Source organism: Globicephala melas, chromosome 9 (genome assembly GCF_963455315.2).
Source record: "Globicephala melas chromosome 9, mGloMel1.2, whole genome shotgun sequence".
In the NCBI taxonomy this organism is placed as follows: domain Eukaryota; kingdom Metazoa; phylum Chordata; class Mammalia; order Artiodactyla; family Delphinidae; genus Globicephala; species Globicephala melas.
The window spans coordinates 15942737-15965437 of NC_083322.1; the positions used below are offsets into that span (position 1 = coordinate 15942737).

General features: G+C 39.9%; 1 protein-coding gene across 2 annotated transcripts in view; it reads left to right on the plus strand.

Annotated features, from left to right (window-relative positions):
* The window catches only part of PTN (pleiotrophin), a 96862-nt gene extending 76717 nt beyond the window's left edge, over nt 1-20145 (plus strand). The window contains exons 4-5 of one of the 2 annotated variants that reach the window (XM_030853932.2): nt 384-545; nt 19384-20145. In XM_030853932.2, the coding sequence (XP_030709792.1) occupies nt 384-545; nt 19384-19436 (215 nt within the window). In that variant the 3' untranslated portion in view covers nt 19437-20145. Of the gene's footprint in view, nt 1-383; nt 546-19380 lie in introns of both variants that reach the window. The other variant, XM_030853931.2, reaches the window with a different exon arrangement.
* Nucleotides 20146-22701: the final 2556 nt, after the last annotated feature.

Here is a 22701-nt window from a genome sequence, read left to right on the forward strand (position 1 = left end):
GGATAACCCGAGGGACCCTTGTGTTAGAAGTTGTTTGAATACTAACGGTGGGGGTACTCACTCTTACCTACACGTGATAAAGTCACAGAGGATTAAATGTGCACACGTACATATACACAAATGAGTGCAGGTGAAACTGGGGAAACCTAAATAACATCTATGGACTGTGTCCACGTCAATTTCCTGGTGGCGCTATTGGACTATAGCTATGCAGGATATCACCACTGAGGGAAACTGGGTGCAGGGCATATGGGATCTCTCTGTATTATTTCTTGCATATGAACCTACAATTACCTCACTACAAAAAGTTAACAAAAGTGTCTATCTTCATGGCACTCCAAGAGGAACTCACAGATTTCTGTTTGGTCCTACCCTGCCTCTAGCGGAGTGCAAATACCAGTTCCAGGCCTGGGGAGAATGTGATCTGAATACGGCCTTGAAGACCAGAACTGGAAGCCTGAAGCGAGCCCTCCACAACGCTGACTGTCAGAAGACAGTCACCATCTCCAAGCCCTGTGGCAAACTGACTAAGCCCAAACCTCAAGGTAGGTTCCTGCCTTTGAACCATAATTTTTTTTTTTTTAAAGAAGATGTTGGGGGTAGGACTTTATTAATTAATTAATTTATTTTTGCTGTGTTGGGTCTTCGTTTCTGTGCGAGGGCTTTCTCTAGTTGTGGCAAGCAGGGGCCACTCTTCATCGCGGTGCGCGGGCCTCACTATCGCGGCCTCTCTTGTTGCGGAGCACAGGCTCCAGACGCGCAGGCTCAGTACTTGTGGCTCACGGGCCTAGTTGCTCCGCGGCATGTGGGATCCTCCCAGACCAGGGCTCGAACCCGTGTCCCCTGCATTAGCAGGCAGATTCTCAACCACTGTGCCACCAGGGAAGCCCCTGAACCATAATTTTAATCTGAGTGGATTGATGGACTCAGGCAGGATCTTCAGATGTGCAAACTCCAGAAGGAAATCGTGGGTGAATTACCTTTAGAAGGGGACTGAGAAAGGCTCATATATTGAGCATCGTGCAAGTACTTTTCAGTAGGCAATTGATGAATTCAAATTGAAGTCCTCTGCACAGATGGGGGGATAGGAACAGTCTCCTTGCACAAATAAACAACTTAGCAAAACAGGCCAATTAAGACAGCTGCATGGTGACTATATATTTCAAGCCCTAAATCAGGACTACATCCTGACAAGTATGGACAAACTTAGAAAGATCAAGAGGCTGAAAATGAAAAATCAAGGCTCTCCTAGATTATCAACATATATAGTTTTCATGAAATCAGTTAAATTATTTTATATTTTTTCCTTTTTCTACCACATAACTTGATAGGCACTGTATTTCTAGTATTTTTTTCAGAGCCTTCATATTTGTTTAGTTAGATTAGCTTACCATCTACATTTATCATGGAATTTCAGAATTACACAGAGCTATCTTTCTATCCATTCCCAGACAGTCAGACTCTGCTCTCATGCTGGAGAAAGTAAACCAAACCAATTATCACGGCCATGGTTTCATACGAATAGAATCCCAGCTGAGGGAAGACAAAGAGGTGTTAAACTCTTTTATTTCATTGTTGTATGGGCTGAGTTATTTCCCCCAAAATTCAAATGTTGAAGTCCTAACCCACAGCACCTCAGAATGTGACTGTATGTGGAGATAGAGCCTTTAAAGAGGAGATTAGAGTTAAATGAAGTCATACGGGTGGGCCTATTCCAATATGACTGGCATATAAGAAGAGGAGATTAGGACACATACGGACACACAAGGAAGACCATGTGAAGACACAGGGAGAAGACAGCCATCTACAAGCCAGTGAGCAAGGCCTCAGAAGAAATCAGCCCTGCTGACATCTCGATTTTGGACTTCTAGCCTCCAGAACTGTGAGAAAATCAGTTTCTATTATTTAAGCCACGTACTCTTTGGTTCGGTGTATGGCAGCCCTAGCAAATGAATACAGTGGGCCTCAGTGAACTCTGCATTAAAATATCTCCTTGGCCTTTGCTCATTTTTGATTCTAAAATGGACCTGAAAATTCATACGAGCTAGATTAATTATAAGGAGAAACTCAGAAAAATGAAGATGAAATCCATAATAAATGAATATAAGAATATCCCCAGAAACTGGGGAGGATTGGCTGACTTGCCACTGATGGTCAGGAAGGACCCCTTTCACAGGCCTCACTCTTTTAGCCTCTGATGAGGTGGTCCATAGAAATGGTTACCTCCAACTTCAGGATGGCTAGAAGCAGGGTGGACCTGCAGGTGAATGTCTAGGATTCAGGCTGCTCTTTCCAGAGCATGGAAGCCTCTGCTGATTGTAGTGCATATTTGGAAGGCATGACGTGGGGCTAGGGTCAGTGCACTGAGTTCGTGTGCCAGCTGTACAAATGTCGCTCATCTGGAGGCAACTATACAGATCTAATGGAAATCAGTGGCCTTATCTATTCAGTGAGATAGTCCCCAAAGTGGAAGAACTAACAGATACAGTTTTCAAAGTAATTGATTTTTAACCTAGTCAGAGAACCAACATCTTCAGCATAAATATAGAGTGGGAAAAGAAAAGGGATTGAAGACGTCTCTATGTTCCAGTCCAGTGGTTCTCAACCTGGGCTGCACACACAATTTTCTATGGGAACTTATAAAAGTCCCAGTACCCAAGTATAACCCAGACCAACTAAATCAGCATCAGTCATTTTGAAAATTAAAATGTTCTTTAGGAGATTTCAGTGTCAACTAAAATTGAGACTTACTGCTCTAGTGTGAAATTCATAGACACACACACACACACACACACACACACACACACAAGCACACATGCCATCCTTGTTCTCTCCTGCGGTGAGAGAAACTGCAGCTTAATGGATGGGGAGGAAAAAAAATGGGATCGTGATTAAGCAGGTGGTGGCTGATGGTGGGGCTGGGTGAACATGGAGAATGTTGAAAAGCTTGGAATATATCGGACAAAATGGGAACGTGATTAAAAAAGACTCCTCAGGATATTTGATAAACACATTAAGTGTGGCTCCTTTTTAATTGGACTGGTAAATAGTTCACCGTTTTACATTTCCCATTTAGTGATATGTAATGAAGGTTAAAAGTCTGATTCAGGCTTGAAAAATAGTGGTAAAAATATTTCAAGCGTGTAGACAGTCTGTAATTTTTTATGTCAAAAATTAAGGTAGATAATTAATTGAAAATGGAATTACCCTGAGGTCTGTATTTCACAACATTACCAGTTATGCATTTCGTAGGTCATTAAAATGTACTCTTCTTTTTGTGCATAACATACCTTTGTTAAAACTAACCTTTTCCCTCTCAACAGTGGAGGGTTCTATGAATCCTGTTTTGGCACCAGGAACTCTGCACAAAGAATATCTTATCCTACGAGTTGAGCTAGGGAGACATGTCAGATAGAAGATTTTCTTAATGGGATTCACTCACACTTTCCATGACATATGTTTCCTGGTTTAAGTAAAATGTAACAGGTGGCATGTGTGGGTTTCATATATATTTATACCATTTTTCTCAAATAATCATGAATGGATATTACAGCTTTCCCTGTGTGAACTTCTGCACTTAAGATAGCTCCTTTATTTCTGATCAATGGAAAAACAAGTAATAAGATGGAATCTCCATTATGATTAGTATTGTTCTGTTTCTAATCTCACGCCTTGCTTTAAGTGTTTTACATATATTATCTCATAAAAATTCCATATTTCCTTGCAAGTAAATAGTGGTATGAAGGAAACTGAGGAACCCTGGTTAATTTATTCAATATTTGCCCAGGGTTACGTCTCTAATAAATGACAGAGTCCACATTTGGTTGACTCTAAATTCATGTTCTCTTTTATACCCTGCAGATTTCTCACTTAATCTCATATGAGTATAAGGTAACCTCCATGAGTTTATTTTCCTTTGAAAGAGGAGAAGGTGAGGTTTGTAAAGCCCAGTACTGACGTGCAGGATGATGCCCAAATGGAAGAAGACAATTTCTAGGACATTATTTCTAAAACTGTTATGAAAGACATCTCCCAGAGCATAAGTTTCAGGAGGATGGGGACCTGGTCTATTTTGTTCTCCACTGTATCCCTTTTGCTTGGAACACGGAGCAGCACATAGTTAAGTGCTGAATAAATATTTGTAAAATAAATAAATGCTAAAAGAGGAGAAAAAGGTTTTGTACACTAGATCCACCAAAGACTGGTGGAAGCTGTAGTAAAGAAGTCATTTAAGCAAATTTTTCTCAAAGTTATACAATAATAAATTAGTTTCTTCCTTTATTCAGGAAAGAATAAGTCATCAATGCTTTCTCCTATTTTAGCTCAGGACATGAAAAAGACAGAGGGAGGTAGGGAACCCGCTAATTTTGACTCGGGCACTGTCATAGGCACTCCTCATCATTTAATTTATTTTATTTTATTATTTCTTTTATTGGGATATAGTTGTTTTACAATGTTGTGTTAGTTTCTACTGTACAGCGAAGTGGAGTTCTCTGTGCTATACAGTGGGTTCTCATTAGGGATCTATTTTATACGTCTTAGTGCATATATGTCAATCCCAATCTCCCAATTCATCCCACCCCTCCTTCACCCCTTTGTGTCCATACGTTTATTCTTTACTTCTGTGTCTCTATTTCCTCCTTGCAAACCAGTTCATCTGTACCATTCTTCTAGATTCCACATATATGCGTTAATATACGATATTTGTTTTTCTCTTTCTGACTTACTTCACTCTGAAGGCCAGTCTCAAGGTCCATCCACGTCTCTACAAATCACCCAATTTCTTTCCTTTTTACCTCATCAGTTAATTTAACTTGAAGCTTAATTTAAGCTTCAAAGCAACACTATGTAGTGTATTTTATTTATCCTACTTTATATATAAGAAAACACAGGCTCAGAGAGGTTAAGCAACTTGCCCGAGGTTTCACAGCTTGTAAGTGTTGAAACCAGGATTCAAATTCAAAGTCAGACTGACTCAGAAGACCCACTTTTCAATCGCACTGTGCTGCCACTAGGTTTTACAAACTCATGAAACTCTGGTAGTATTAGATAAATCTCAATTCCTAGACTCATTACACGGTAGAGCATCTGGGGACCTTGCCTGTGATTGATGGGACCCTCATGTAACAAGTGAGGACAAAAAAAATCAGTGATTCATCCAAGTCCCCCTATTGTTGAGTAGCAGAATCAGTTCCAGGCTTTGTGCTCTTTTGACATCATTATTCTGCCTTTTTAAACCCAGTCACCGACCTTATAGCTAGCATGTACCTTTTTTTCGCCACACATCATTATCCTTCTCATGAAACACATCATCAGGTTCTGGGATTTTTTTGTCTGGTTTTTTTTTTTGTTTTATAAAACTCTTTTGCTCAGTTACTGGCCTCTTGTTTTGGGAAATGGTAGTGGATCAATATGCAAACTGCATGATTTTCAGTGTGAAAAACATGCTTTTTAAATTTTAGAATGGAATAGAAAGATGTTGGTAAGGCTGTGACAACCCAGCATGAAATTGAGGAAAGATGGGACAACATGCCCCTTGGGGAATAATCGTTGTGACTTGATTATTAACAAGGCTAAAAGATTAAAAGACTTGCTTGGGGAGAGGAGAGAACTGACGCATGGACACAGGGGGAGAGGGGGAGGGTGGGATGAATTGGGAGATTAGTTTTGACATAAATACACTACCATGTGTAAAACAGATAGCTAGTGGGAACCTGCAGTATAGCACAGGGAGCTCAGCTCAGTACTCTGTGATGACCTATATGGACGGGATGGTGGGGGGGGGGAATGGGAGGGAGGTCCAAGAGGGAGGGGAGATATGTATACATAGAGCTGATTCATTTCATCGTATAGCAGAAACTAACACAACATTGTAAAACAATTATACTCCAATTAAAATAAAATAAAGTACTGGGAAACAGAAAAGACATGCTTGGGGAGAGGAGGCGCTTAATATCTAGAATTGCCATCTAAACTTTGGGAAATTACTAAATATCTCACTTGCTTTGGTTAAAAATTGTCTTAAAATTCATTACACTCCATTCTAACAGCATTACCTTTTGAGGTAAAGAAGTGGTCCTTCCTATGGCTGTGTCAATATTGTACAAACTCTATTCTCTAGCCTTGGTCCACACTTTCAGTGATACCAGATATCAGTTTGGAAATCCTTATCTAAAGGTTCTCTTGTGTTGGAATCCCACTTAATCTGAAGAGAGGTTTTAGTCTTTCACTTCTATATTATATACACAGAAGAAGGGAGACTACTGATATTCTAATGTAGACATAAGAATTGAAAGATGCAAAATTGGAATGTAGCTTTCCTGGGGATGGGGACAGATTGCTCTGGGGAAGGTCATTGATTGACTGAAAGGTTACAACTGGAATTTGCTTAATTGCTGCCAGAATCCGGCAGGGAGAAATTGGTGAGCAATTGTGTGGGCTCTTGAGATTTTAATTTCTTAGGAAAAGAGATTGAGAGCATTAATTTAAATTTTTCATTAAGAAAATCCCGTACCTGTCAGAGTTTTTAGCCGCAGCAAGATCTTTTCTAACTAATGAAGCAGAAAGGGGTTGATTGAAGAGTATTATATCGCTCGCAGAATCTCTACAAGGGCCAGAGGATTTGACTTGGATCCATCAATACAGCAGAGAAGGCAAAAGATTCAAGAGAAATGTCTAATCACACCATACGTGACTGATATAGCAGAGACCCTCTTGCTGAAATTACCCACTGCTCAGCACATATAATACTAAGAATTGGACACTGGAAACTTCACCTTCCCTGTACCCCTAAAACCAGACACGTCCACCTCTTTTCTTGCCAAAATGTCCAATATCCCCAAATTTGGCCTTATTTTCTACTTGTTCACTTCTCCCTCTAAGACTCATTTAAGAGTGCCTGCATGGTAGAAAGTGGGTCACATATAAAATTCTGTTGTAAGAGCGTCTGGGAAATGTCTATAACTTTCCAAACTCTGCCTGTAAGTATGAGAAGAGAAGCTGAAAGGGATTTGAATTGCTCTTTAGTAAGTGATCCTTCAGGGAGTATGTGTTGGAGTATATCATCAGACCTACCCCTCTCTCCTGTGGGGCTAGAAGAGGCACTGATGACATTTCTTGGAGAGAAAGCTGCCCGGAGTAATCATATTGGACCAGTTGAGTACCCAGCTGTAGAGAGAGTTAGGTCTTTCCTTCTTGGAACCACCAGTCATTCTTTGTTGAGTCATTTCAGTCTTTTCAGTTTGAAAATAATGCACAGGAATAACTGAGCTGTGGCCAGTCTGGGCTGACAGTGCTATATCAAAGATCAGAGCAGAGAACCCTTCGGAGGGCAAATAACTGTTCTCCAAGCCACAAGTGTTTCTCAGTGGTCCCCCTGGAGGATGGACTCACTGTAGAATTAGAAGATGGCCGAGCTGAATGGGACTCAGGATGGGCCCTTCTGTGGGGAAGCTGTGGTCCTGCAGGCAGTGCTGTCTGTGGGAGCAGGTACAGCCCAGGGGAGCGGGCTGCTGGTAGCGATCACCAGAGTGCAGAGTCAAAGATGAGGCCCAGGTGGGGGCTTGTGTGGAAGGCACCTAGGTGAACTGAGATTTTTCCTATAGGTGCCACAAATGATACAGGCTAATGATCATCTTGGATCGTTCTAGAATCTTGAGCTATCATTGACCTGGAAATTATTAGTTGCTTTATAAACAAGATACATAAATACTGTGAAGTATTGTGAAACTCCTTTTGATACTGACAGGCCAGCTTGGCATATATCTGCTTCCAAGTTTGCCTGACAGAAGGGTATTCACAAATGGTTTCTGGGGTGGGCAGAGGGAGAAGCACATGGATGGACGTCTGTGCACAGGTGGTCCAGGCAACAGTGTTAATCCCTCTTGCTGTCCTGTCCACCAATTCATGCTCTGCTGGTACCAAGTCCTTGTTAAACTTGCCTGCTCTCGATAACCCTAATTCCTTTTAGTTCTTCCCAGCTATTTCTAGAAGTTTTGCCATGTCGCTGCTCTCTCTTTTTGGATGATTTCCTAGCCCTCTCAGGTTTGGCAATTCATCTTTGAAGATCAAAAGGACAGCAACCATTTAAGTGTGAGATTCAGCTGTGTGCAGGACACAGCGTTTAGCAACTGATCATTAAATGGGAAAGGGGGTCAGTAAAGTGATATTCCCAGCATTCTCAATTCTCTCCCGCTAAGTAGATTCTTTTGTTAGTTCTTTTAAAGATAAAAGATGCTCCCCAACATTTCTTTCTATTTTCTGGGCTCTGACATCCCTTGGGAATGAGCATGCAGCCCTCTGTGGATGAGCTTTGCTAGGCTGAGAGACTTTTAACTGTGTTGAGAGAGGTGAAGGCACAGAATCCCACTGTAGGCCAGCCTGGAACGCGCTCCCTCCCCTCTAAGACCCCTGACGGGGTTGATGGCTGCTGCCCTTGCGTTTGACCAGAAAGAGGCAGCCTGGGGCATCTTATGGGGATTTTGTTCTTTTTGATCAGAGGGAAACACTCTTATTCAGTTTGGCCTCAAGGTTTTCATTTCTTTTTTATTCTGCTTGTGGAAATCTTCGAATGTCTATTTTATTTCCCATCCATGATACTGTTCTTGAAGTGAGAAAATCTAATTCTGCAACTTTCTTATTAGAATATCTGTTTTGTCTTCTGTAAACTAAAGTCTTCAATGAATATCTCATAGCACTATTGTAAAGATGAAGTCATTTATGTAAAAATGCCTGATAAATGTGCAATATTTTTCAGACTGTTTCCTTCCTTCCAAATGGATTTCTTGAGGTGGGCGTTTCCCTCAGCACCTTTTCAGGCAAAAGAATTATGGTGATTACAATGATAGTAATTATAGTTAATATTTCATGAGAGCCTAGTAGGTTTTGATTATAGCTGGGTACATCGCTCATACACTGTGTCATTGAATATTCACAAAAACTCTGTGAAACAGTTACTATGATCATCCCCAATTTTATGTATAAGGAAACTATGGCTTAGAGAAGTGAGATGCCTAGCGTAAGGTGATACAGCTAATAGGCAGAGGAGCCAGGACTTAAATACAAGGCAGCCTGACTCTAGATCTCCTGCATTATGTACAGCTCCTACCCCTGTATCTATTCAACATGGGCATCTCAGTTTCTTATCTAAGAAAGGTAATGAATTTCAGACCCACTTATTCTTCCTAAAATCCCTCTTTTATCCTCACTTCCACCAGCAACAGAATCAGATCCTGGCTCGTTAGCAGGACGTGATCATCCAGTTTGGCCCCTGCTGGATCCTTGTTCCTGGCGTTGCCCGTATACTCTGCCTCAGCCACATCAAACTCCCAGCGACGGCCGAACGGGCCATGAACTCTTATATGTCCATTTCTCTGCACCTATGGTTGTAGAAACCTGGAACTTGTTCTCCTTCTTCTATACTTCATACATTTCATTCTGTAAAACCCAGCTCGTTCATTGAGCAAGTATTTATGGAGTGGGTTCTATAGGCTAGAGTTAGCACCAGGGATAAATCAGTGACCTATATGGACCTATAGTGCAATAGGAAAATCAGGAGGATAAATCCCAATGTACTGCTCAGAGTACAAAGGCTATGAAAGAGAGCAGCATGCTGTCCTTTGGCATTGTTTCCAATTTAGTCATTTATTTATAAAATCTATTAAGAGCCTACAGTGGTAAAGGTTGTATGTTAGGTGCTACTGATATTAAACAAGTTTCCTTCCCTCTTACTGCTATGTTCTAGTGGTGGTGGTGGGTAGATAATAGTGACCAAAATAAATAACTAGTAATTAAAATTAGAACTACATATTAGAGTAAGTGGTCTTAAAATCTAAAGAGCCAACTGTCAGAGTGACCAAAAGGGAAGGGGGCTAAGTTAGACAGAGTAACTGGGGAAAGCTCCTTTGAGAGGTAACTTTTGAACTTGGACCTGAAGACATAGAGCAGCTAGCCATACTAATGTTCTAAATGAAACAAGGGGAAGTTCAAAGTCCTGAGGCCAAAAAGAGCTTGTTTTGTTCAAGGATTAGAAAAGAGATCAATATGAGACTTGCCAGACTGCCCTTCCCGAGCCTTGAGTCGCTGCCTTTTCTCCGAGGGCTGGCTCCTCTGATAAGACTTTCATCCCTGCCTCTGCCGTGAGTGCATGTCTGCCTTGCCCTACCCTGAACCTCCTGAGGTCAGGAGCCACAACCCATGCCCCTTTGCAAGTTACCACATCTCATGTCCCTAGTCCCTGAGAGGAGCTCAACGTATAGTACCGACTTGATGAATGAATGATGTGTCCAACTAAACTGTCCTGGTCTGGCTCGCTAGAGCACATCATTCATTCATTGGCTGCCCAAAAATGCATAGAGAAATCACAGTTAAAGCACAGGACACTCACCCGGAAGAAGAGTCACCTGGGTGTTTTACTCCCATCCTTATTAAAAAATTTTTGTTTCTAATGGCTGGGACAGACGTGAGGACCAGGAACTATAAATGTTTGTAGAGTTTACTTCATGCTGTGTGTCTGCTTCCACCTCCCTTGGCAAATTCCATGCTCAGAGGCTCATTAGCTGTGCACACACAAAACAGCTATGTAATAATTAGCATCAAGGAAGGCTGCGTAACAGAACAATGTTTGCACTAATTAGATACTGGGTTGAGAGACCTTCTTTTTATTTCCCCCTGAAGCTTCTGCATTCCTCCTTTCTAACTTTTGCTTTGTGTTTTAGGTTTTAGCTATTATCATCAGCATTTCTTGAGCATCACAAAAGTAGTTGCTATTTATTGAGTATTTACAACGTGACAGGCACTATTCTAAGCCCTTAGCATGCATTGTCTCACTTGGTCCCCACCAAAGCCCCAAGGAGTTTGGCTCGCATTTTACAAAGGAGGACACTAAGGTTGCAACTTGCACAAGGTCACTAGCCAGTGAGGGGTCAGGCTTGAACTTAAAGTCAGGACTGTGTCCAGAGTTCTTTTCTATTATACCAGTTCTTCCTAAACTGAGTGCCTCCTATGGGATCTCTTTGGGTATTGTAAAATAAATGAATAGTTTTGGTTTCTGTTTTAACGATAATTCTAAAACATCGGTATAAGCGTGTTTGGGGTCATTTACGATTGAGTCATGTCAGATAATTTTTGACTCAAGCTTGTCTTTGTGTAATGATTGGATGGGAGCAAATGATAACTTTTAGTGCTGCAATTCTCAAGCTGGGGTCCTCTAAAGGGGTTGAGTTCCTCCAGAGTAAGACACAGCAGTGCAATGCACCCTGTTACACTCAGTGGCCTCCAAGGCTTGACCCAGGGCTGGATTCAGGGCTACCTTCTCTCCACTGTGAGATTCGTAGAGATGCTGGTGCTTCCCCAGGATCCATGGCGCCGGTGTCCTGGTGACAAGTGCTGCTAGCAGAGATAACTCTGCACGCTCTCCGTGACTCCAGCCAGCTCGGTCCTGATGCAAAGCCTTCAGGAACCTACAGGGAAATCAAAGCGGGCTGGCTGTTGCTCAGCGCACAGACAGGGAAGAGAAAAGAAGACTTTTTCAGGAGGAAAGAACAGTATCTGTAGAGAGCTCATCAGAAATCCAGAGAGCAGGAAGCAGGTAAACATTTTTCTGGTGTCCTCCTTCTGGGTCACACAGGGGGCAAGGCCCAGAGCTCTTTGCCGCAGGCTCACGCGTTCACAGCACTCGCTTTCGCAAGGCAAAAATAATTGCAGGAATTATTTTCATTCCACAGAAAACAGGACAACTTTATTTTCAGGTCTTTGCCCAGATGCACAAGAGTAATAAATTAAGCTGCTGTGAAGGCTGCTGTCTAAAAAAATGTAGAGAAGTCGACAGGAATCTCCTCAGATCTAACCGCTGCTGCTGCTGTAGACAGGGCGTTGGGTGGATGGGGGTGGAAGGAATCAAGTAATGGGGAAACGTAGCTCACCTGCTGGAAATCTGCAGGCCAAGGGTGGAGACAGGTGAGTGGATTAATGCAGAGAGCATTGTGAAACCATTAATGAGCATCAAGTCCTAGATTGTGCAGTGCCAAAGTCACATATTCAAATGATGTTATTTAAAATGTGGGGAACAGATTTTTTTAAAACATAAGAATAAACACGTATATTTTGCATCTCTACAGCTAATGAGGGTGATCCGAAGGATATACAAAAATGAAAACTAGTGTGAAGTCTAGTTCACTGCTGTAACAAAGTACCGTAAACAACAGAAATTAATTTTTTCACAGTTCTGGAGGCTAGAAATCTGAGATCAAGGTTTCAGGAGGGTTGGTTCCATCTGAACGCCATGAGGGAAGGGTCTATTCCAGGCCTCTTTTCTTGGTTCATAGATGGCTGTCCTCTCCCTGTGCCTTCACATCGTTTTCCCTCTGTGCATATCTGTGTCCAAATTTCCTTAGGGCCCACTCCAATGACCTCATTTTAACTGAATTACCTCTGTAAAGACCCTTGTCTCCAAATATGTTCACACTCTGAGGTATCGGGGTTAGGAATTTAACATGAATTTTTGAGGGGGACATAATTCAGCCCATAATGACTGATTCATATATATATAAATATATATAAATAAATATATAAAATATATAATATAATTTATATTTATAATATAAATATATAAAATATATAATATAATTTATATAAATATATAATTTAAATATATATAAATATATATTATATATATATTTATAATATAATATATAATGTAATTATATATTATATATATATAAATATAACATATAATATATATATAAATATATATTTATATATTATAAATATATAAATATAATTATAGAAATATAATTTATATAAATATATAAATAAATATATATAAATATATAAAATATATATAATATATATATAAAACTGATTCTTTTATATATATATATATACACACATACCAAAAAATTTCATTTGAGAGTGAATAAAAAATGATTTATTGAGCTGTACTTACCGAGCTTTTAAATATTCTAGAGTTCAAGCTTTTCCCCTTTTTCATAAATCATAATTTGAGTTTCCAGTAACACCAGTTATATAATATTAAACATCAGATATGGTAATAGAAAAATAACGATGTGCTAAGTGGGAATTACTTATTGTTTATAATGATACATTTCATTTCTGACTTGGGCTACAATATAAATTTTAATATTTGTATAATAAGGTAAATTTTCTACCTATGCCTTCATTATTGCAGAAACAAGCTTTTAAACATTTAAATATCATATTAGAAATAAGCGGTCTTCTTTTCTGCTTCTGATGTAGAAGAAGGCAGTTAATCTGTGTGTGGGGAAGTCACTGTCAAGAAGTGTAAGGTGTTGAGAGTGGCCTAGGACTGAAGAAGGGGCAGATGCTTTGCTGAACAGAAGAAACCTACACATTCATTCCCCCATCTAAGGCTGTGTGTGTGTGTGTGTGTGTGTGTGTGTGTGTGTGAGAGAGAGAGAGAGAGAGAGAGAGAGGGAGGGAGAGAGAGAGGGAGGGGGAGAGAGAGACAGAGAGACAGAGAGGGAGGGAGAGAGAGAGAGAGAGAGAGAGAGGGAGGGAGAGAGAGACGTGGATTTAATTATATCACTCTATTCTAGCTTCTAGAGTTCTGCAAAGTAGCTGGGAGGCGTGGGACGGAGTTAGGGCCAGCAGTATCACCAAGCATGACAGCACATACATACCCCGAGTCTCTAACACGGGTATCAGATTTGCGTGCTATTGTACCCGCAAATATACGGGCATAATCATAACCTACATTCCCAAAGCTACCTATGTAAAATCACACATTGTTTGAAGAGTTTCACTCGCTTTAGCTATATTTGCCTCTCTTCAATGTTATTTAGCACTTAAAAACCTTTTTTTTTGGCCAAAGCTGAAAAAGACAAAATTTAGCAGCCGAAAGCGAATGCAAACACACACACACACATGCGTGTGCGCATACATACACACACACGCACAGAGCTTTTTGTTTTCCTTCTGTAACTATCTACAAGTGAGAAAGCCCTGGATTAAAGGATGTACAGATGAAGCAACTCTGATTCCTTTCTTCACTGATCTTCTCTCTTGTGAATTCAGAGGAAAAATCCACAAAAATGTTCCGTTGTTTTTACATTTTCAAACACATGAATAGGTGTAGCTGATACATAAGGACAATGTGAATGTGCTGAGCTCAAAAGAGGGGTTTGACTTGGTGACTCTCTACCTGGTACACACATGCACATAGGTCAGATCAGGGAGTAACCCCATCACACTCATGTCTACTGTATAAAGGAAGCACGTCCTAGAGATGATTCCTTCCTAGATGGGTTGGAGAAGCCAATAGTTATCCCAACGTTTTCCTTCAAAGAAAAGGAAACGGAGAGACAAGAGGGAAAGAGGCTGAAAAGAGGAGTCTCTGGGTGAAGGGAGAAGGGCTTCATCTACTGATCCAGCGAGAGTTGCTTTGGAAAATAACTGACATGCTTAGGGACTTTTACTAAGCTTGCTTTGGGTGGTTGACGGAATAATTTCCTCACCTCCACGAAATCTTCCGTTAGGTCCACATTAACTCACTGCCGTTCTCATGGCTGAACTTGCTGTTTGGAGGCTGTGCAGTTAAGTGCCGAGTCACCTCTCCAAGTAAATGGGGGCAGAACAGAGGTTCCTCAGAGTCCAGACATATTTTGTTTGTGTCTAGGCACAGATGTATACTATTTTTTATGCACATCTACTTGATGTCAGAAAGCAAACATGTGTAGAAGGGCAGATAATTGGGAGGGAGTTGTAGGTATTGTTATGAAGTAGAATTGATGAGCAGAAAGGAAGGTGGGCAGTGAGGGAAGGAACAGCTGTCAGCACGTGGGCAGCACTGAGTAGCCACATGCAGGTGGATATGTATGTATAGAGGTAGGTATGTATTCCATACCTAATCCCAGAAGTAAATGCATCGGGTCCCTAAAAGAGGAAATGAAGCGAGTGACATTACAGAACAAGAAATCGAAGAGGAAACAACAAATCATGACACAGATGCTGGACCGAACCATATCCGAGAATAATATCTTAAGAACAAAAATCTAAGAGATTATGCTTTTGATTTTTAAATATCTAGAAAGTTCTTCCTGTATCGTGCCACTTAGTACCGGGAAGTTTAATGAATGGCGCCGCGCCGGGAAGCCAAGCCGTCTAGTGCCTGGGCCCCTGGTGGGCCACTGAGCTGTGCACTTACAAGTCAGCAAGCCTCGTTGTCAGTTCTGAGACACAGCTGGCATGGCGCAAGGAATCAGATATTTCCAGGTGACTAGGCAGCTAATTCTTAAATACAGGTGCGTTCCTTTAAATAGGTTCATGAAGCATTAAAAGGGTGTTGGTGGTCTCCAGATTTTGGACTGACTTACATTGCGATGTTACTGTTTGTCAGTAATCGGATCCCTTTCCTTCGCTCAGTTTTCGTGATTTATTGGCTGAGTCGCCGCAGGTCAGCTCTAGGGCTTTCCACGGCGCGCCTCCCGCTGTCCCTGTCTGCTGCTAATCTTGACCTCTGAATCTTCAGTGTCCGTTTCTGCGTGTTCATAGCTTCCTCATATAGGAATTCTACCTCTTAGAAGGTACAGATCTTTTTTTCCTAGTCTAATCAATAGTTCCTCCCATCGATTTAATGACCCAAAGCCATTTTATTTGAATCAGTGGCAAAGAGAGGTCGACTCAGTTAAAATTCAAGCGCCCCTCAAATCTTTTCATCTCTTCATTTTCTTTTTATGTTTTCTGTCTACCCCATAGGTCATGGGAAAGAAAGAAATCAAACCAAGACATTCTCCTCAGAAAATGAGATTAGCTTATCCCAGAATTTTCAACTCTTCTGCTTCATAGAATAACATTTCCTCTCAGGGTGTTCAAAAAAATCTTTAAACTGATGTCTTTCAATGCTCACTCACAACCTTATTTCTTCCATATTTCCCTAATATTGGATATGGGAGTGGGTGTTTACTTGTACCATCCACATGGCAATCCTATTTCTGAAAGGGCCTGTGAATAGATGGAAAAGAGATGATGCATCCTGTTTGATTATTTGCCTTTTGAGAACGAGTTTGCTGTGATCGACTCATATAGGTTGCTGATAAAAATTTAAACTGGTACTTCCTTTCAAGAAAGAAATATGCCAGTATATACCTAGAGCTTTAAAAACATTCTGCCCTTTGATCAAGTAGATCCTCTTCTAATAATTTATACTAAGGCAGAATTTTAACATACAATGATTTGTCTGTAAAAGCACACACTGCACCATTATTCATAATAACAGAAAGTGGGGACACGCCAACTGAGCAGCAAAAGAAGAAAGGTTACAAAAAATAAGGGTGGGCATGTCATAAAGGAATACTACTTGGTCATGTTTCAAAGTATATGCAGTGGCATGAAAACGAATACAGCAGAACTTTTAGTATAATATACTTTATCAACTGTCAGTATGTTCCTAGTTTAAACTATATATTACATATATTTATAGAAAGGAAACATAAATAGAACCTGTTGCTAAAAGTGTTATCTCTATATTGTGAAACCATGGGTAATTTCTTTACCATATGTTTCTTTATTTTCTATATAAGCTGGTATTACTTTTTTTTTTTGTTTTTTTAATTGCGGTACGCGGGCCTCTCACTGTTGTGGCCTCTCCCATTGCGGAGCACAGGTTCCGGACGCGCAGGCCCAGCGGCCATGGCTCACCGGCCCAGCCGCTCCGCGGCATGTGGGATCTTCCCGGACCGGGGCACGAACCCGTGTCCCCTGCATCGGCAGGCGGACTCTCAACCACTGCGCCGCCAGGGAAGCCCTAAGTTCTTTGTTGATCATAGATTCCATGATACTATTTAAAAACCCTCATGTAGACAGGATAAAGCTTGAGAGGATATTCACAAGTTTTTTAGACCACAGAGACAAGTAGTGACAAAGCTCATTTTGTTTGTCAGTAAAATGTACGTAAAAGTCACAATGTGAGAAATCAAATTGACCTTATGCAAATACAAACTTCCTTCTTTCCACTACCTTTTACTGGGACTCCTCATTTTTCTATTTATATTGAACCCAGAGTGGACTTAAGGTGTGTAGTGTGTCAAAGGAATGCCATGATGACTTGTCAGTTGCATCAAAAAAATAAATTGATTGATATTATGCAGATTATATGGCAATTGGTTGATTTCTTGGTATTTAGCAAGTTGTTAATTGATGAATATAAAATAAATGTCAGGCTCAGGTAACAGAGAGAGGATATGCTCTTGCCTTTACCAAGGAGAACTGAGGAGAGATTCCCATTCCCAAAGTGTTCCCTGAAATGAACAACCTACATTAGTCAGATCAAATAGTGTTCAATATTCAGAATAACTTTAAGTGTTATGAAATAAAATTTTACAAACACCTGATTGGTATGGGATCCATTTACTTACATATGAAATAGGGACATGCTAGCCAAAATATGCAAATTATTGCCCCAAACATCCACTCTACTGGAGAGCTAGAGGATTATAAATTACTGAGGCTTCCCCAGTAAGGGATCTGGAGAAAATCAGACAAGGGAAATCAAAGTTATATTTCAGTTGTCATCTTAGATTATTCCCTGAGGATGCCATTTTAATATACAGCTGTTACTTCAAATGTCAACCAAAGAGTGGGAATTATTAAATGTTCAGACATTATTTGTCCAGAAATTGAAGAGAAAACCTTCTTTGACCTTAGAGCTATCTTTAAACTTGGAGGTTCTGGTCATCTCACCTTTAATAGGTTAAAAAAAGGGAGACTTTTATGATGACAAGTAAAAATAGAAAGAATAAAAAATTGTTACTTCAGTATGGAGAGGGGAAAATGTGAGGATACACATGAACAAAATGAATGCTTGTGAGCAGCAATTTAGCAAAAGTTTAGCAACTCCTGACCTAGTTGTGTATGTTGCACCCTTGAAGCTTGAGTAAATGAAGTTTAGGACAGTTACTTTGTACAGAAATACTACTTCATCTAATATATGATGGACTTTGGAACTTATCTGAAGAGCTGGTAAGAATGGAAAAAGCTCAAGCTCTATTTAAGTATAAGCTGGGTTTTGTACACCATTTGTGGTTGGTGTCATGTCCCCTCTCATCATAAGCCTTATGACCCTCTTGGACACATGCCCTATGATCTGATGAACAAAGCCCTAATCCCTACTGGCCACTGTTTGCGTCCTGATATTCCTCTGTTGCTTAGCACATTCAATAACCTGCTCAGTGCACATGTCTCGGTGATGACAAAGAGTATTAATCTTACAGAGAAATTACCTCCTGTTCTTAGTCTATTATCACACTAATGATGACTGCTTACCTTTATTTGCACATGTCATTGTGCCATGTTCTGTTCTCAGTGGATTTTATACAACTCATTGAATTTGGATATGAACCCTACGAAGTGGTACTATTCATATGCCCGTTCACAAGTGAGGAACCTGAGACACAGATACACAAATTAACTTTCTCAGAGTCTTATAGTAACTAGTGATGGAGCCAGAATTTAAACTCCAGCAGTCTGGCTCCAGCCCCAAATCCATACATTTCTGCCACTATTGTGGACCAAACGGAGGAAGTATTTTAGCAACATTTAGCAATATCCTTTCGCTCGCTAGCCTGGTGATGCTGACCATTCTTATCTTTGGAGCCAAAGCTGACATGTCCTATTCTATACTGTATTCTCCTGTGCTTAGGAAAAGGGAGATGGCAGATGACTGAATGGCAAATGATAAAGTCTTTTGATTTAAATCCTCATAGTTTTACTCACCTGGTTTAGTCCAGGTTGGTACATTCCACTTGCTTCATCCAAGGCTAGGAGTCTCTGTAGTGTCAAAGCTCCATGTTTGGTGGGTTCAAAGGTGGTCCTTCGTATATGAATAGCTGGCTAAATGTATAAACAGAGGGCAAATCAGGAGTGGAAGCACTTTGAAAATGTTTGTCAGTAAAGAATGCTTATCAACTCTCCATGGAAAGGGAATGTGGGAAGTGAGGGGCTAAGAAATCATTTGTAGCTCTCCATTGAGCAGTGACCTGGCTTATTCTCTCAGAGATGCTGGCTGTGTTTGTATTTTCTAAGTAGGAACCCCAGACAGTATGTTCTTTATCAAATGGGGGCAACCAGTAAGATAACAGGCATTTATATGTGTTCACACAGGGAGGTAAGCTGTATTACTCCTGCCTATGCTCATAGGCATTCTCCTGGCAAAAGCACAAAAGCAGACACACACACACACACACACACACACACACACACACACACACACACACACACATACACACACGTACTTTTTCTATGTATCTAATCATTTCATTCCTGGCCATTTACAAGACAAGTGGCTCCCTCCCTCATAGCTTACTAATGCAATGCTTTTTCTTCTCTTTCTTTTATTTTTAATCACAGCAGAATCTAAGAAGAAGAAAAAGGAAGGCAAGAAACAGGAGAAGATGCTGGACTAAAAGACGCCACCTTCCGTGGACCATGAAAAGGACATCAGCAAACAGGATCAGTTAACTATTGCATTTATATCTACCGTAGGCTTTTTATTCAAAAATTATCTATAGCTTAAGTACACAATAGGCAGAAACAAAAAGAAAAGAAAAATTTTGTAGTAGCTTTTTTTAAAATGTATACCATAGTACAACTAGGGCTTATAATAAAGGACTATAATCCTATCTAGAAGGTTGACTTATAGTACATGATAAGTGATAGAAAACTGAGGTAAGTTTTTTGAAGTTATGTGATATTTTACATTTTAAATCTTTTTTTACATTTTTTTTTCTTTTGGCAGCAATTTCAATGTTATGACCATGTAAACTACTTCTCTTGTTAGGTAATTTTTTCACCTAGACTTTTTTTTCCCAATTGAGAAAAATGTCTACTAAACAAAGCAGCAATAAAATATGATCATCCTATATGAGGAAAATATCTTTTTTTCTGCCAATGGATTTAAAAAAAAATTTAGTCAGCAAAATGAGGGGAGCGGGGTCAGAGCATGTCCTAGTTCAATGTTGACTTGTTTAAAAAGAAAAGCATTAAAACATGAAATTATTTTGCTTTGGCAGAAATATTTGTTTTCTTGATGAAATTATTTTTCCATCTGAGGAAAAAAAAAAGACTAGGAAAATAAATCAAGGTGATGCTGAAAAAAAGATGCTTTTGTGTGCAATAATTTGATATTGTAACCCTTCTCCCTTTGTCACCTACACTCACCCATCCGACCTGTTAGCAGTGAGAATTGATCATACAAGCTAATTAAATCACTCTTGGGCACAAATGTTATATAGATGTAGCTGTAGATGTAGCTCTGTAACTATATATACATTCTAACTTTCTATCAGTATATAGTAGGTTAGACTGGTGCTACTGAATGAAACAAAAGTTCCAAAGTAGTCTAGTGTTTGGAAGAACAGAAAAATGCTCTTCTTCTATTGAATAAGTTTGGGCTTGCAGAGTCCAAATCAGTAACACCAGGCAAAATGGTAGCCTGTACTTGGTTTCTATAAGCCAATAATTCTTACTGTATTATCTACTATGTAAGTGCCACGGACTGTCTGTACAACTAACTCCCTTATCTGCTGAGCTCTGAACACAGTTTTTAAGTAAATATTATAAGTCTGTGTTTCCATTATTCAGAGAAATAACCTCTCAGAAGTCAGCTGGGATTAGCCTCAAAGTATTTCTCTTGAAAAAGTCGCCTCTAATTTTAAAGCGATAAGACTCAATGAACAAACACTTATCTACCAAGATAACTGTAAGTCCACTTTCAGAGATGATGGTTTCAATACCTTGGGCTAACCATAAAATAATTACAAACTGGTCTAATGATGCAGCCGAAGAGTCTTCAAAGCTGTAGTATTTTTGCCATCTGGTCAAAGACTCCATGCTTGAGCTAGGCATGTTGGAAGGGTCCATATCTCCCCACTAAGTCAAAGCCAACTGCCAGTGGGGAGCAGAAAAAGGGATGGGCTTCTGGGCACATACATGGAACAGTTTATAGACCGGTGCTTAATAAAAGCAGAGTACCTTGTAAAGTGCAAATGCAGTTCTCTTACAAGTGAACCTTAATAGGAGAAAAGTACTCATGGGGATGGATGGAGGAGGTGAAAGGCAGGCATTATCTTGACTGGGATTTTTTTGACAGCAAAGACCCTATAAGGACAGGGATGGTGGGAAAGCCTACAGCACATTTTGTCAGCCTCTCACCTAATATTGCTCCTCCATCATCACTCAGCCAAAACAGCAGCCCATGAATCAGTAATGAGCTGAGGTGAACTAGAACAAAACCTCCCAAAGGAAAAAATGGTACTGTAAATAACCGTGGCATTCCCCCTTTTTTCAGGACATGGCAGGAAGCCAGGGGTTCTCTGCTGTGTGGAGGATGATCCCTAACACGTCACATAATAACTCCCTGATCCTCTGTGAAAGCAAGGCTTGGAATGCTAATCTCCACTGCATAGGGTATGAAATTAAACTTAAATTCTCAAGAATTATTCTACCCCAGCCCCAGCTTTAAACATCTTGCTAAATCTCACTGAAGTCTTGAAAATATAAATACAAAGGATAGACTCCAAAAATCACTGACTCTCACAAATAGGAAAAAAAAGACCATCTTCAGTATTTCATAGAGTGTTCCACCAACTCTCTCCGCCCAGTCGATCTGAGTTTTATGAACTTATTTACCCTAGTGTTCTTTAAGCCTGGAGGAAGGAAAAGGAAATGGAAACAAATCAGCTGTGTTTCCTTAAACAACCTTAGACTGAAGACAAGGTTTCCTTCCAATCATCAAGAACAATCCTTCAGTTACCAGACATGTCCTTATTCAATTCAGTGACTGTAGCCTCCACACCTGGACTCGGGTAGACTTTCTAATTTATCCTGATTGTATGAATCCTATCACACTATATTCCTAGAGTGACATCATAATGTCTTGTTAACTTTGTAGGAGCAGAACTCCAAATAGAATTTAATGAATGCTCTGAATAGTTATCAAATTCTACTAAACTGTGTGAGTATATAAAAAAAAAAAAAACTAAAAATTTCATTTGTGGGTCCTTGACCATAAGAAGCCTTATCTGAGGAAAGAAAAGTTACAGTCCTTTACCCATTGATAAAACAGATATTTCTTTAGGAATAAGAGATACATACTTCCTTCCATAATATGTAATACTTAGTTCCATATTTCTGAAAGTCTTGTTTCACAACTTCTTTAAATGAAAAACAAAGGTAAATATGCCTTAGGATTCACTGGATGAGGCAATATAAAATACTGTCTTTCACAAACTGAATTATTTTAAAATAGTTCTCAAACATAAAAATTCAAATTTTATCAACATTTAGTCATGGGATTTTCTAATAGAGTGAAGCAAAGGGCTTTCTTCACATTAATCTTCTCCCCAAAATAATAAGGCAGATCAGCATCCTTGGATGTGGAATATCAAAGCATTCAATCTCTCTCTCTTTTTTTCTTCTGGCTTGCTTTTAATTTAATTAGTTGAAACCCTTAAGCTTTTAAAAGTGGAATCAATCAGAAAGGGAGAGCTCAGAGAATAATGTCCCAACCCCTCTCATGTAAATCCAAATTTTAGATTCTCCTTTGGAGTAAAACAGGCTCTTCACTGTCTACAAGTTTATTTCTGAGTTACAAAAATTCTCTTCATGTTTTTCCCTATTTTGCCATGTTTTTCTCCTATATTCCCCTATTCAATCTGGGCTGCCAGAGGA